The 15,992-nt window shown below is 40.5% G+C and overlaps 1 protein-coding gene across 1 annotated transcript; it reads right to left on the reverse strand.

Moving 5' to 3' along the window:
• Positions 1–473: 473 nt before the first annotated feature.
• Positions 474–15,563, reverse strand: ALLC (allantoicase). The gene is made up of 11 exons (XM_028722475.2): positions 13,675–15,563; positions 12,689–12,739; positions 11,873–11,960; positions 11,578–11,703; positions 9,989–10,068; positions 8,051–8,183; positions 7,527–7,682; positions 3,712–3,785; positions 3,250–3,358; positions 2,560–2,687; positions 474–1,820 (listed from the first exon to the last, which is right to left on the reverse strand). Exons 1-11 carry the CDS (start codon positions 13,762–13,764, stop codon positions 1,668–1,670), a joined length of 1,188 nt encoding a protein of 395 aa, XP_028578308.2. The 5' UTR covers positions 13,765–15,563; the 3' UTR covers positions 474–1,667.
• Between the last annotated feature and the right edge of the window lie 429 nt (positions 15,564–15,992).

Here is a 15,992-nt window from a genome sequence, read left to right on the forward strand (position 1 = left end):
CATCCGTTTTCCAACCCCAACCGTTGTTTTAGCTCAGGTCAGCAAACTTTTCCAGCAGGGGCCAGTCCACTGTCCCTCAGACCTTGTGAGGGGCCGGACTATATTGGGGGGGGGACGAATTCCTATGCCCCACAAATAACCCAGAGATGCATTTTAAATAAAAGGACACATTCTACTCATGTAAAAACACACTAATTCCCAGATTGTCCGCAGGCTGGATTTAGAAGGTGATTGGGCCGGATCTGGCCCCGGGCCTTAGTTTGCCTACCCATGTCTGGGGCAAAGTTAACCACAAAGAAAGGTGATTGAGTAGGAGATCTGCTAGCTTGGTGGTGTGTCCCAACACCTGAAAAGCACACACTCTCCAAAACAAAACAAACAAACAACCAGAAGTACCAACAAAAGTCAAATAAATTTGGGTCAATAGGAAAAGATGGAAGCACAGAATATAAAGTATGCAATGTACGAACCAGGAAGGGTAAGTATTCTTTTATTATAACATAATTCAATTTTAGATAGCAAAAGGAAAAGATAGGCACAACTATCTAAGCAAAAAATAATGCAAGATTGATTCTTAACACACAAACTTCAAACATACTGAAGCATATTCTTGCACAGATGTTCAATACAGTTTTGCTCTCTGTTTTGATAATTAATAGTTCCAGAATCTCTTAGCTATTTGTGGTCAGCATTTCTTAACGTTGCACTCCTAAGCACACTTGCTTGAATTTTTCAATCAAATCAAGCAGGAATAATTTATTATTATTATTTATTATTCCAAGTTAGCATAGAATAAGGCTGTGATAAACGGCATCATATATGAGGACATATTTTGGATATTCCGGACTAATGTAAGCAAAACTGAAAATTAGACTACACATAGGATTTTATTTTATTTTTAATGAATAGGGCTGGTCCTCACACAAGGCAGAATGAAGGGGAAACCTCAGGTAGCTGATTTTGGGTGCCATTAAATTATTAAGTTTTTTAAATTTTATTCTTATTGCCAGGGAGGGGAGAAGTGCAATTTTCTGCTTTGGGTACTATTGACATTGACAGGGCAGGCGATGCCTTTTGCAGCGCCACATATCAGGCAGCAAACCGCCTTGGGTCAGTCCTGGTTATTTATTATTTCATTAATATCCCACCTTTCACCTCAGGAGCTCAAGGTGGCAAATGCAGTTCTGCCGCTTCCCTGTCTTATCCTCACAACAACCCTGTGAGGCAAGAAACTAAGAGTATCTGAATGGCCCAGGGTCAACCTGTAGGCTTCATGGCTGTGTGGGGATTTGAATCCGGGTCTCACAAATCCTAGTCCAACACTCTAAACAATATAACCGGCTTGATATGTAACTGCGCTTTAAAAAACAAAAACAAAACCTTTCTACCTTATGTGCTCTATCTGTTCGACGCTGCATTCATTGCCTCTTAACATTGTTTAATAAATAATACCATTTTCCAAATCCGATAACCTGTTAGCAAATATATATGTAAATTATTCATTCAGCTAGAGAAATGATGTTATTGTACAACCGTAACAAATTGTTGCATTTGAACCAATGATGTGGAAAACTGTATAATTCAATGAATGCAGATAGATGAATTGTATTCGGGCTTGTATTAACCATGAGTGAAATTCTGCAGAGCCTTTTTTCCTGAGAACGTTTTTACTTCCTCATGTCTGGCAAGGCCCGTGGAAATCCCCAGAGACGCATCCTACTTACACCTCCATCAGGAGCAAAAGTAAGTTTCACATGAGTAAACACATCCAGCATCTTTATGGCAGTACCATCAAAAAAATGTCTCGTATGAGGTTTAAGCTGGGGGAGAAAGAACACAATAAATTTGGTAATAGTAGTTGCAGACAAGATTCTCATTCCAATCTTACATTTTTTGTCTAGTTGCATGTCGAGGTCCCCAAGCCACCCCCTAAATAAATCACAATTCACACAGAATTTTTGTTTAAGGTTTTTGGCATAATTTTGGCCACAACTTTATTAAAATACATAAATGTGAGTGGTTGTGTAGGCACTGGTTCCAACTATCTGTCCCGGTCCAGGGACAGAACTGACTTCCGGATTTTGCAGTAGGCAAAAACCAAATGGCACCAGCCAATCTGCCAAATGGACAAAATTCCTACCAGGCCCCTGCCCCAAAAGCAGATGACCCCATAGCAATGTCAAACGCAACAGCCCTAAATTAGGGAGGGTGAGCGGGCGATCCGATGCACGCAGCAAAAGAGACTGCAAAAGGCTACGTGCCAAGAATATATAACCTTCGGGCCAACCCTCTAAATGGTAACATCAAAATCCCCCCAACAACCCAAATTGGCCCAATCACAGTCATGGCCATCCGAATGGTCCCGCCCAATAACCAAGAGGGGGTGTCCTGTTAGACCCTACCACAACACATGCTCTCCATGAGGGAGAACACGCTTTGTGGATGTTGTATGTTTGTCGCTTTTGTTTTTCTGGAACTCATAATTGCTTTTTGTAAAGTGCTTCCCACCCATAATACAGATATATTCATATTCAGTTGATCTAGAGATTCAAAGCTGACCTTTGTTGCAGGTACCAGTGTGTTCCATTTTGGACCTTGCTTCAAAGTCCACTTTTGTGCATTATATTCATTTTCTTCTTCTGTACTCAAAATACAGGCCTCAAGTTTAAATGTATCTGGAAAGTTTCCTAATAGTGAAATGGAATAAAATAAAATAATTGAATGTGATATGCTAATAGTTCCTTCCAAATAAATTAGGGCTGCAGTCTTATATACACTTACCCAGGAAGAAGTCCCATTCAACTCAGTAAGTATTACTTCTGAGTAAAGAGATATATGGTTGCATTTTAAGGTTGGAACCCTTTGCACACTTGCTGAGGTAAAACTCCACTGAATTCAGTGATAAGAGGGTCCCCCCTCCCCCAAATAAACATGCTTAGGATCATACTGCACAGATTATATAGTAATACCCTGTGGCATTTTCAAAGGTGAAATATGAATATTACCCACTACAGCCTGCTTCTTAAAACATCTGCCTGACTCTTACAGCTTGAAAGGAGGGACAAATTTTTAAAACATTCATTATGCTCGATTTAGTATAACAAAATCTGCTGAATTTTAACAAAATCTTCCATATCTATCTGTTTGGACCAAAATCTTTGGAAACACATTGAATAGTAGTAAACGTTTCACAGAGTTATCTAGGTAAAGAGGGTTTGACATAAGACTAACATAACAAGAAATTTGTACCTTTAAAGTGACTGGTGTCTATTTCTATGTGCGTTATAACACCTGAATGTCCCAATCGAAAGACTGCCCATTCACTTCCTGGTACAAGTAAGATCCCTTTGTCACCAAGCTGGAATTAAAAGGAAGACTTTTTTTTTTTTTTAGTGGTTGATTCCCCCTCGTGATCCACTCGTATATTAATATCCATTTGTGGGGGATCCCAATACGCAGCAGTTTCCATGTTAGCTCCTTCGCTCAAAAAACTGCATTTTGTCTGGAAACGTATTGTTTCAATATACTGTTGTTTGTGTTCATTGTTGTGGGAGGCATCATAAAGATCAATAAAACACTTTAATGACAAGAAATAGCTGAGGAATACTGAAAATCTTACATTCATTGCAGCTTCTAAAGATCAGTGTTCTTCTGTGTATGAATTATGTTTAGGAATTGGATAGGAGTTGTTATAAATAATTTGTTTCTTACCTTTAAAATGGGTGGTCTTTGCAGACTTCTGCCTGTTTCCCATCCATCTTTCATGGACTTTGCTCTTCCTGGTCCTAACCCATCACCAAAACAAAAGAGTAGAGACACTATATAGAGAGAAGAACTCAAAAGTCTTAACTATGAATCACCTTATTCCTCAATTTTTTATGTTCTAAAGTGATTCCCCCCCCCCTGAACTTAGTAGGGCTATCTTTTGATGAGATAAACCTCAGCTAATTAACTGTAAATATTGCAATTGGTCACCTAATGATGGTTTTTTAATTAAATTTCTGCAACAATAAAACAACAGTTTCCAAGGGAAAAAATGCTTTAGCCAGGTTCCAAAGAACCACACAATTAGTTCTGCATACCCAATAGGGATTTGGACTTGTGCATATTAAACATTAATTCGAGTGAAGTTTCAAAATGAGTTTCTGATATGGCATATCGATCTGCTGTTCAAATACAAGGGTGTCAAAATTTTCATTAAGCACATTCCTGTGCTTATGGGTTCCCTAATTAATAAGTGGCATGTTTGTAGCTGACAAAACCGTTTTCAATTAATTAATCAAACTAATTCAATAACTAAATATTGCAACCCAGAATTTAGTGTTCGTGGTAGATCACATTTGATTGGCATCCATATTGCAGATATATATTAATACCTTATTTAGCTGGGTCTTTCTAATACAAATCCTTCATCTAGACATGATTTTTACTCTGTTCCTTTATATATATATATATATATATATATATGCAGGTTTTGGTGTCCTCGGGTGTCTTCCCGTGTAAAAGTTGGGGTGTCTAGGCGACGTTTCGACGAGGTCTCACTCGTCATCTTCAGGCTGGTGCTTTCGGCTTCTTGTTACTGGAACAGAGCAGGATCTCAGTGTTTGAGTTCCTATAAATACTGTTGAGGAGGTGTGGCCTCCTATGTTCTGGGCAGAGAGGAAGTTCCCAGGCTAGTGTGCCTTTTCTTCTTTTGTTCCTTAATTGCTTGAGGGATATCTTGAGTGATTTCTTGAGTGATATCCTGAGTACCACTAGGTGTCATTAGGTGTGGATTAGTTGCTAAAGCCTTTGTGTCTTGACCTCTTGAACTTTGTGAAGAGTTTTTCTGAGAAGATGGGTGTACTACATTTAGTTGTGCTCTGGCTTGGCTTCGTGTATAGGGGCGAGCTGTGGTTTTGTGGCCTGTGCCAGCCAGATCTGTGTAGGGATTGCAGGGGGGTGCAGCATCCGGAGGTGCCACCATGGTTGGCTACTGGATGGTGTCTGTAATTTATCTGTGGAGAGGGTCTGGGTTTGGGTCTGGTGTGGTTGATTGGTGATGGCGTTCTGTGTGCCTCTGGATCTGGTGTCAGTTTTTGTGGGGAGGGCTAATTTCCAGATGTCTGGCAAGCGGGATGTGTCGTCACGCTTGTTCATGTTGTGAGGGTGTTTCTCTATCTCGATGGCTTCCATGATTATTCTCTTGTGGTGATGTTCCATGTTAGAGAGCAATTTGGAATCTGCAAAATTAATTTCGTGTCCTGTTTCTTTCATGTGTTGGAAGAGAGAGGAAGTTTTTTCTTCTTTTTTGACGGCATTCTTGTGTTCTGCGATACGTGCATTTATTCGTCTGTTTGTTTGTCCAATGTACGTGGCTGGGCAGACTTTGCAGGGTATTTCATAGACCCTTTGGTTTTCCAACTGGATTTTATCCTTGGGGTTTCTGAGGATATTGGCTATTTTTTGGTTGGCGCAAAAGGCTGTTTTGATATTGTGTTTATGGAGGATTTTGCTAATTTTATCTGTAGTGCCCTTGATATAAGGAAGGAGGGCCATGCCATTGTTTTCTTCTGTGTCTTGGTTTTTGGGGGGTGTTTCTTTTTGGATTAGCTTCGTAACCCTGTTTTGCTGGTATCCATTGGCAATTAACACATTTGAGAGATTCTGTAACTCAGTTGTCAAGTGGTCTTTGTCAGCCAGGCGTTTGGTTCTGGAGATGAGAGTCTTGGCTACGGAGTTTATTTGTGCAGGGTGGTGGTGTGATTGTGCATGTAAGTAGCGGTTGGTGTGTGTTTTTTTCCGGTAGATAGTGTGTCCTAGGGAGCCATCAGGTTTTTTGTAGATTAGGACGTCAAGAAAGGGAAGTTGGTTGTTGGCTTCTATTTCCATAGTGAATTGTATTTTGGGGTGTAGGCTGTTGAGATGTGTGAGGAAGCTGTCCAGTTTTTCCTTCCCGTGTGGCCAAATTACAAAGGTGTCGTCAACATATCTGAGCCAAAGTTTGGGTTTGTGTTCTGACTTGTCTAAAGCATTGGTTTCAAAGTGTTCCATGTACAGGTTTGCGATGACCGGTGAGAGGGGTGATCCCATAGGTGCTCCTTCTATCTGTTTGTATCTTTGTCCATTGTGGATGAAGTACGTGTTGGTTAGGCAGTGGTTGGTCAGGTCCAAGATGTATTCGGGGAAATTAGCCCTCCCCACAAAAACTGACACCAGATCCAGAGGCACACAGAACGCCATCACCAATCAACCACACCAGACCCAAACCCAGACCCTCTCCACAGATAAATTACAGACACCATCCAGTAGCCAAACCATGGTGGCACCTCCGGATGCTGCACCCCCCTGCAATCCCTACACAGATCTGGCTGGCACAGGCCACAAAACCACAGCTCGCCCCTATACACGAAGCCAAGCCAGAGCACAACTAAATGTAGTACACCCATCTTCTCAGAAAAACTCTTCACAAAGTTCAAGAGGTCAAGACACAAAGGCTTTAGCAACTAATCCACACCTAATGACCCACCTAAGTGGTACTCAGGATATCACTCAAGAAATCACTCAAGATATCCCTCAAGCAATTAAGGAACAAAAGAAGAAAAGGCACACTAGCCTGGGAACTTCCTCTCTGCCCAGAACATAGGAGGCCACACCTCCTCAACAGTATTTATAGGAACTCAAACACTGAGATCCTGCTCTGTTCCAGTAACAAGAAGCCGAAAGCACCAGCCTGAAGATGACGAGTGAGACCTCGTCGAAACGTCGCCTAGACACCCCAACTTTTACACGGGAAGATACCCGAGGACACCAAAACCTGCATTCCTGTACCCGTGAAAATCTACGAAAGCAAATATATATATATATATATACCTTCATTTTCCATGACCATGTGTTTGGAATTCTGCTATAAATAGCAAAGGAGTCTGAAGATTTATAACTGCCAGGCAAAAAGCAGTCTTGGGAAACAAGAGGAATCCAAGAAGAACGGGCTGTTTAGGGGAACCAATACTGTGTTAAAGACTAGTGGTTCTCTGTTCCCCTGTTTTGTAATGAGTCGTGGAAAAAAGAAATACCAGAAATTACATTCTCCTCAGAAAGAAGCTGAATGTGTGAACCACTACCCACTGCAATTTCCTGATGCTAGGGGAAATGAGTATGAAAAAATATATCTGAAAAATTATATCCAAAATTCTCTACCTTGCTCTGCCCATTCATCTACTGTACCTATAAACTGGAGAAACTATTTTCAGCTGGGCAAAATATCATGCTTAACCAATGTCATTGGACTCTCAGCTAAAACAGAATGGAATTCACCAAACACTACTGCTTGCACCATGCCTGTTTATTTCACTTGGGTTTACTGAGCCTAAGTGCCATTAATGGGCATAGTATTTCATGGATTATTCCCATAAACAACAATTGTGAGGGATTGTTTAGCAGTTCACTAAAAAGTTGACAGCTTAATTTCACGAAAACATCACGTTCAAACTGCATTACATGAAACCAAATCAATGGCTATAAACAAAGCCTGGTGTGATTCTTACCTAAAATATTCCCAGGATGGCCTAACTGAGTATCACTGTATCCAACACAGACACCTCCGTTCACCATTGCCACCAAATCACTCAAGTGGTTCAGGCCAGAGAGGGGCCATTCTCTCTGCATTGTACCATACACTTTTAAACGTGCAATTCCACCATCTGGGAAGGGGAAAGTGTTTTAATTCTGGTTTCATGCCAGAAGAAAAGGATGCACATATTTTGATTAGAGAAAATAATGCATATGCACATTTCTATATTTTTTAGTAGTTACATTTTACAATAATATACGGCGGATATAACTTAATATATGATATGATGATTGTTAAGGGAGAGACAGAAATAACAAGGAAAGAATGCGAGCAAATGATGTTACATATACAGCTGTGGTGCAGCTTATCGCTGTGGTTCTCCAGATGTTCATTGTCTTCCAACTCCCACCAGTACCAGCCAGCATGGCTAATAGTCAGGGATAACTGACAGCAACATCTGGAGGGTCACAGGTTCATTTCCTCTGATAGGGATCTTACCTGGATATATGTTGAGTCTTAAGTGTGTCCATTTTTGCTTCAAAGTTGCAACAAAATAGTTGTGGGCAGCATCAAGGTTTCCTGATTTTATCTTTGAGATGGGAACTAAGGAGCTCCATTCATCTGACCTCATCTAAAAAATAAATATTCATTAGCTGGTTAACTTTCAAGGAAATGATAACTTTACTTAGATTTCTTTTTAATACACCTGAGCTGGTATAGAGGTGGCCCCACACTCATAAAAAGACTACCTTTAAAATATTCAGGGTGCTTACGTAACTCAGATGTAAAACTTTTGAAATGTGCAGTGCTGCTAAAATTGGCCTCTTTAATGCAAGCTTAGTAGGTGACGAATGTAACAAACTTGTAGATAGGTGTGATATGGTAAACCAGCCATTCATAGCACAGCCCCGTAGGCCACTTGTTGTCCCCATCCTGTTTACTTGTTTACTCCAGGGAAATTCCAAATACCCGTTGTTTATAGCCCTTTCTCAAGTATAGAAATATCTAAGGTCTACCTAAGCGGATCAAAAGCAGGAGTGGTAATAGGAGAATGTTTTCATCACAATTCACATGCTCTCTTTTATGTATTTATTCTGTGCATAGTGAGAAATATTGCTGGACTCCCCTGCATTGCTGTCTCTGTTAGCCCCACCCCTGATATCCACAGACTGAAGAGCCTTTGCACATACAACAATTGTATGCACATAGGCTTATACCCTATCACAAACTCTTGTATATTCTCCTTTACAAATGTTGCATTAATTTAAAAAATGGCATAGTGTTATGTGTGAACCCAGGCCAACAGCTTTAATAATGGTTTGTTTACTGCCAACAAAGCACATTCTGAATCTATGGTTTGTTGGTGGCTTACTAACCTTGGTTTGTTTTAACTATGGCTTGGTGATATGTAGGGACCCATCACCCTTCCTTAACCTTGGCTTGTTTGGCACCCCAGGCGCTCACTGAATTATAAAAGTCATGAGGCATGAGGCAAGAGCAGCTAGAAAACAGCCCAAACTTTGGAGAAACAAGCCATGAAGAAGAAGAAGAGGAGGAGGAGGAGGAGGAGGAGGACGAGGAGTTTGGATTTGATATCCCGCTTTATCACTACCCTAAGGAGTCTCAAAGCGGCTAACATTCTTCTTTCTCTTCCTCCCCCACAACAAACACTCTGTGAGGTGAGTGAGGCTGAAAGACTTCAGAGAAGTGTGACTAGCCCAAGGTCACCCAGCAGCTGCAGGTGGAGGAGCGGAGACGCGAACCCGGTTCACCAGATTACAAGTGTACTGCTCTTAACCACTACACCACACTGGCTCTCTTTGGAGAAACAAGCCATGGCTTGTTTGGTGGTCTGGGATAACTCATAGTTAACTTGTGGTTTAACAACTCATTTCTTATCATTATTTGTAAAGTAGGCTTTAGAGATTAGGGCTGCAGAGAGAGGTGTGGGTAAATAAATTGAGAAAGAGGGGATATGTGGGAGATGGTTCAGAGAAGCAGAAGGTAGTATAGAGTTCAGAAGCATAATAGGCTTTATCCCCATTGGTTGCTGCTAGTCACTCCCTATATGTGGCATCTGCATGGTGCAGCCTATCCCCTTTCCCCACCTTCGTATTTTGCAGATGCCAAGAGGCAATTTCATTGGGACACGGGTGGCACTGTGGTCTAAACCACTGAGCCTAGGGCTTGCCAATCAGAAAGTCAGTGGTTCGAATCCCCATGCCGGGGTGAGCTCCCATTGCTCGGTCCCAGCTCCTGCCAACCTAGCAGTTCGAAAGCACACCAGTGCAAGTAGATAAATAGGTCCCACTCCACACTAATAGGCGGTGATGGTAGTCTAAAATAATGTGTATTAACATTTTGATAAAACACAGTAATTTTAGCGCAATAACTCTATGTTATCTGGTGCTTTTCCTACACAGGCATCCCAGTTACCTCCTTGACAATCCTCAGCTCTTCATCCGAAGCAGCTGTTCCTATTCTGTTCCCTCTTGCTGGCAGCGCTGGTACCTCCTCTGCAAAGACAATACGCCCACAGAAATTTAAGTAGATAATGTGGGCATAATCAAAACCTCTTCCACATCCACTTCCGAAAAGCTAATTGTTTAGATTCACTATATTGTTTAGATTCACTATATTAACAAAAGGATATCTACGGGTTAGTCATGCTGGCCACATGACCCAGAAGCTGTACGCCGGCTCCCTCGGCCAATAAAGCGAGATGAGCGCCGCAACCCCAGAGTCGGTCACGACTGGACCTAATGGTCAGGGGTCCCTTTACCTTTACCTTATCTACTGTAGGGCTAAGGGGGCAGGGGTCCTTTGGGGAGACTAAAGAGCAAACTAAACATGACCTTGAACACCACGTGCAGAAACATGAAAAAATGAAAAGCAGCTGATATGTGAGAGATAAACCCCCTTCCATCATTGCCAACACGACCATTGCCGTTTACTACATTGATATTGTTGGGGTAAAGAAAGCTTCTGTCAGGATGTCCCTCTGATGCAGATGAGGTTGGGATTAGCACAATGTAGCAGCACGTGGGATGAATGCATCATAATCAGTGCACACTCTCCTAATCACATCGTGCCATTTCAGACATTAAATCATAGAATTGTAGGATGGGAAGGGACCATCTAGTCCAACCCTCTGCAAGGTAGAAATCTTTTTGCCCGACGTGGGGGCATCTGAGATTAAGAATTGCATGCTCTACTAACTGAGGCATCTGGATACCCTTGCTGTTCATTTATAGTCAGCATAGCTCTGTGCCGGTAACTATCCACATAGAAGATTAGAAACAAGCAGTCATGAATGGTGAAACATTACTATGGCTTTTTGATCTCCAGTGCCTGTATTAGCCCCTAGATATCCTGTGCCTGGTAGCTAAACCTGGAAAAGTCTCCTTCACACTTTCCCAATAGCCAGTCCCTCCTGCTGAGGGTCCATGTTTGGCTTCCCTTGCCCCCTCCATGACTTTTCGTAATCTCTAGCCCAGGAACAGTGGTACCTCGGGTTACAGACGCTTCAGGTTACAGACTCCAGTAACCCAGAAATAGTACCTCGGGTTAAGAACTTTGCTTCAGGATGAGAACAGAAATTGTGCGGCAGCAGCAGGAGGCCCCATTAGCTAAAGTGGTGCCTCAGGTTAAGAACAGTTTCAGGTTAAGAACGGACCTCCAGAACAAATTAAGTTCTTAACCCGAGGTACCACTGTACAGGCAAACTCGGCCCTCCAGATGTTTTGGGACTACAATTCCCATCATCCCTGACCACTGGTCCTGTCAGCTAGGGATGATGGGAGTTGTAGTCCCAAAACATCTGGAGGGCCGAGTTTGCCAATGCCTACTCTAGCCCTAGGCCTTGAAGAAAAGTTTCTCTCAATGATGCTCATCTCCCACTGGGTTTCCGGCAACGTGACTGTTCTCCTGATGTTGCTTCCGCTAGGGTCCCTTTCCTGTCACCTTTCCATGTTTTAATACAGCATAATCAGAACGTCTACAAAGTTCTCAAGATCTTAAATTACCTGGCTTCAAGCAAGCAGCTTGGATTGATATCTGAGGAGCGCAGTTTCCAGCAAAGTAAGATGTGTCTGCCTCAAACCCATAAATCGTACCTGGCACCCCCAGTTGAATGATGCACCAATCATGACCTAAGAGGCAAAGGAAGAACCTTTAAATTGCAACACCCAACCAAAGTTAATATATGTAGATTTAGGAAATTTTCCATCCTATTTATTTACAAGATTCCTTACCATAATCTCAGAAATTCTCTCAGAAAAGTCTTCTAAAAATAAATAAATGTCGGTTCAGCTGTTTTACCTGGAATGCGCTTCCTCCTGGTTTCCCATCCATCCCTCCATTTCCCAAACTCGGTGAATAGGTCTGCATGATATGCTGGTCTTTGTTTCTAAGCAAACATATATAAAAAAGATCAAGGTAGTGCTTGCATTATGCCCTTCATTTTAATAAGGTTTAAAGCTGACAGAATGTTTATATGTTTATAGTAGGTGCTTCAGAATGCCTTGATTCGGGGGTTTTGTTTTCGCTATGTGAAATGAACCAAATTAAAAGTGAACTGGGCAAGGGGAGGGCTAGTGGGCTGGCTAGACGCCTATGCCCATTCCCTTGAGATTGGTGTCAGTCTGAAAAAGGCCTAGCACATGAACAGCAGCTACCATATAGTGGTGCCATTGAGGATGGAATTCAATTCAGAAATGTGGTGGGCTACAACCCCAAATGAAGCAGAGCTAGTTTATAAGGGGAGCCCTTGTAATGTAAGGCCATTTGAAATAAGTGACGTTGCACACCAGTACCACCTAAGAGACACTCTTCCATGTACAGCCATTAAGGCCAGAGTCTGAAAATATCTAACTACTGTATATTATCACTACCACAATTGGCCAAATGCTTATTCTTATACAAAGGAAAGGAAACTGTAGTGTGTGGCCCCCCCCCCAAACTTTTCACAGCTTGGAAAAGGCAATTGTGCAACAATACCTTAAGCGTTAGAATGTTAATTGGCCTTATTTATCTATTAAATTTATATACCACCCTTCATCAGTGGATCGCAGTGGCCTTTATCACCAGAATACATCTGCAATCCAAAGAAGAGCCATATAGATATTGCATACCTACCTTTAAGAGATTTTCTGCAGGAGCAAAAAAGTCATCAGTTGCAAATAAAACCTTTACAAAATAAAAAAGAAGCATGAATTACAGCTGCAATTTACATGTAACTACGAATTTTATTTTACATGCGACATTGGAAATCTCTCTTTGAGATTAGGCAGGCTGGTATGAGGGACAGGGCCTTCTCAGTGATGGCCCCCCAAGTTATGGAATTCCTTTCCCTGAGAAATACTATCAGCCCTCACCTTGGTTTTTTATGTGAGCTCTAAAACTGCATTTGTTCACAATGACTTTTAGTGCGGGGGGGGGGGGTTCAATGAGTAGTGAATTCTGTTTTTTAATCTTTACCAGAATTGCTTGCTGGATACATTGGATATCTTGAAATGAATCAAATGCTACAGATGAATTATTATTATTATTATTATTATTATTATTATTATTATTATTATTATTGCTATTATACTTATCGTGTTCTATATTTGATATGGTTTTTAATTGCTTAAGGTGCTGTAGGATGATATCCAATTGCACCAGCTTGCTCATGCCGCATAACACAAAAGGCAAATCCAATGGGTGTCTTGTATGTGAGAAAGAGGCTACACAAATCCTAGTTCAACTGCTATTATTATTGCCTCAATAACACTTAAACTTGTGCACCTGTGATACCATTTGCACAAGAACATCAACATTACACTTGAAAGTGTGCAATTGTGTTTGTAGCCCTGCAGGAAGGAGCTGCTTTTGATTTAATATTTTATGCAGCACTTTTATTTGAAAATGTTATCAAAATTAATTATGGAAATCTATTGTTTTTTACCAAAATATTTTCAAACAGACAAACACATCTTGGCATCATAATAATTAGGATAACAACTTTATATCTCTAGAAGTTAGATTTTAAAAAAAATAAATTTTCAAGATCCCTGCACCAAAGCTAAGCATCATCTACTTTTATGAACCTCTCTTGTTTCGGTGAATTTCTTTGACTTTACCTTCCCTCCTACAGATTCACATCCCAAGTCATTCAGATGCAGGAAGTCAGGTAAAACATTGCCCTTTTTTTCTGAGAGATGAACAGTCATCTTTCTTCAAAAGATCACACTGAATTTTTCGTTTTGTTAAAAATATATTACTCTTCTAAAAGGGAAGAGAAATAAAGTAAATCAAAAAACCCCACCTTGTCACATTAAGCTCCCCCTTTCTTAAAAGCAAACTTGTAATTTGATTAAATAAATAATAGTGATCAAATAAATAACTCCAGAATTTACTGGCTGGAGGAACACAAGGCTACTACAGGTACGGATATTTTCTCAGTACAGGCACAACCCACAATTTGTGTGGAAAGGAAAGCAGCATACTGACTCGCTAATAACAGCGATATGTGACCAAAAGGAGCAGGCAAACGCTGGATCAAACAGCAACTACACCACTATAAATGGTAAATGCAGAATGGCCCCATGTGGCTGGCCTTCTGGAGTTCCCTTTTAGCTGTGGCCATTAGAACTGAAGTATCATTTCACCTCATGGATTTAAATCCTCTTTGAAACCCATTTAAGCCAGTGGGCTGGGTCGCCATATCTTGTGGCAGCAAATTCTGTACATTTATTGTAATTTAACAGCAGTTCTGAATCTATGGCGCACTGGTTTAAAGGGTGACCCCCCACTTTCTAGGTTTAAAAGAGAGGGAGAACAGTATTTTCTCTACCTACTTCGTCAAAACCATGCGTAATGTTCTAAAATTCTATTCATGATCATCTATTTGTTGCCTTTTAAGAAAAGGCTTTCCTCCTATGAAAGAAATTCTAACATTTGCTCATTGGGTTTGCCCTTTTCTGCACCGTTTCCAGCTCAATTATATTTAATTTAAGTGTGCCCAGCATTCCACAATTTGGCAACTCAATAGATTTATATAAATGTCTTCCGATGCTGGCAGTTTTATTTTTAACCCCTTTCCTAATGATCCCAAGTATGGAATTTCCCTTTTTCACAGCTTTCTTACATCCCATCAGTGTATATATGAAGTTGGAAATCGTTCCCCCTAATGAGTGCTACGTACTTACTTGCACTGAATCTTGTTTGCCATTTTGTTGCCCAATTATTCAGTTTGGAGAAATTATGTTGGAGCTCTTTCCTTGAGTATTCACCTGAATAATCAAGTGTCATCTGCAAATTGGCTACCTCACTGTTCACTCTTTACCCCCAACTCATTTTTGGATGTTAAATAAAAACACTGGTCCACATCCACAATACAGATCCTTGTACTGTTCATTGCCTACTTGCCTCCATTTTGAAACAAGTTTATTCCTTCCATCTGCTTTATGTTTAGCCAGTTACTGAACTAAAACAGACCAGCCCTATTTACCACATTTGCTAGGTTTAGCCTGCAACCCAACCCCACTTACCTGGGAGTAAGCGCCTCAGAATTCAATAGGACTTACTTCTGAGAAGATATTATTATTGTTTCAGAGTTACTCATGAGTCTTTTGTCAGTATCTTTTTTCAAAGTCCAAGCATATTATGTTTATATACTTGGACGTCCTCCTGACCAAGTGGGACTGCTGAAAGGTTGCCATTTCTTTTGTAAAAACAGTTAAAAGATTACTTTTCTTCAGTTATTAATATAAAACCATGCTGATTTTTGTTTTTAATTACAAGGTTGCAAATAAGACGTGATTAATTGTGCTACCATAATTATTTCAATGCAGAGCAATGGCAGTTCGGTTGTAAAAGCTAGTGCTATATATTCTAATAACTATAAGCTAATCAATTACAGGCAAAATAGCCAAGTTGTGTCGTCTTGGCACACCATCAAAAATGGGAACAAAATAGTTAAATTATACTGAATTGAAACTTTGCACAGTTCACTGAAAAACATGAAATATGGACATTCCTGTGGATATTTTTAAATAATTCAGTCTAAAATATATTTGCCATAACATTTTAAGAGAAATGAATAAAAATCAATTAGTCTTACTCTATTAGTAGTTTTGGTCCACGACAGCCGTAAATAATCTGCACTGTGAAGAGACTAGTGTTTTAAATGTATTGGTGAACAATCCCCAATAAGCAGATTACACAACCAGTAGACAATCATTAGACTATATTGATTCTGTAAAGGATCTATGTAAACGCCCACCCCCTTCCTCAAACAAACATACAAAAAGAATGTGCAGTCTCTTTATGAATCTAAAATATATTTTTTACTTAAGCAGCGCATTTTAAATTAACCTCGCAAATTGCACGAAGCATGGTGTTTTTGACACATTTTAAACTCATATTTTCTACCACGATCCTGGCCTTCACAAACTTT

Source organism: Podarcis muralis, chromosome 3, assembly GCF_964188315.1.
Source record: "Podarcis muralis chromosome 3, rPodMur119.hap1.1, whole genome shotgun sequence".
Classification (NCBI taxonomy): Eukaryota; Metazoa; Chordata; class Lepidosauria; order Squamata; family Lacertidae; genus Podarcis; species Podarcis muralis.

Coding starts and splice junctions, on each gene's coding strand:
- ALLC (XM_028722475.2), bottom strand. CDS start 13,764: ATGACTGTTCATCTCTCAGAAAAAAAGGGCAATGTTTTACCTGACTTC. Junction 3,359..3,711: donor AAAGACCACCCATTTTAAAG/GTAAGAAACAAA, acceptor TTTTAATTCCAG/CTTGGTGACAAAGGGATCTT. Junction 2,688..3,249: donor AGACACCAGTCACTTTAAAG/GTACAAATTTCT, acceptor TTTCACTATTAG/GAAACTTTCCAGATACATTT.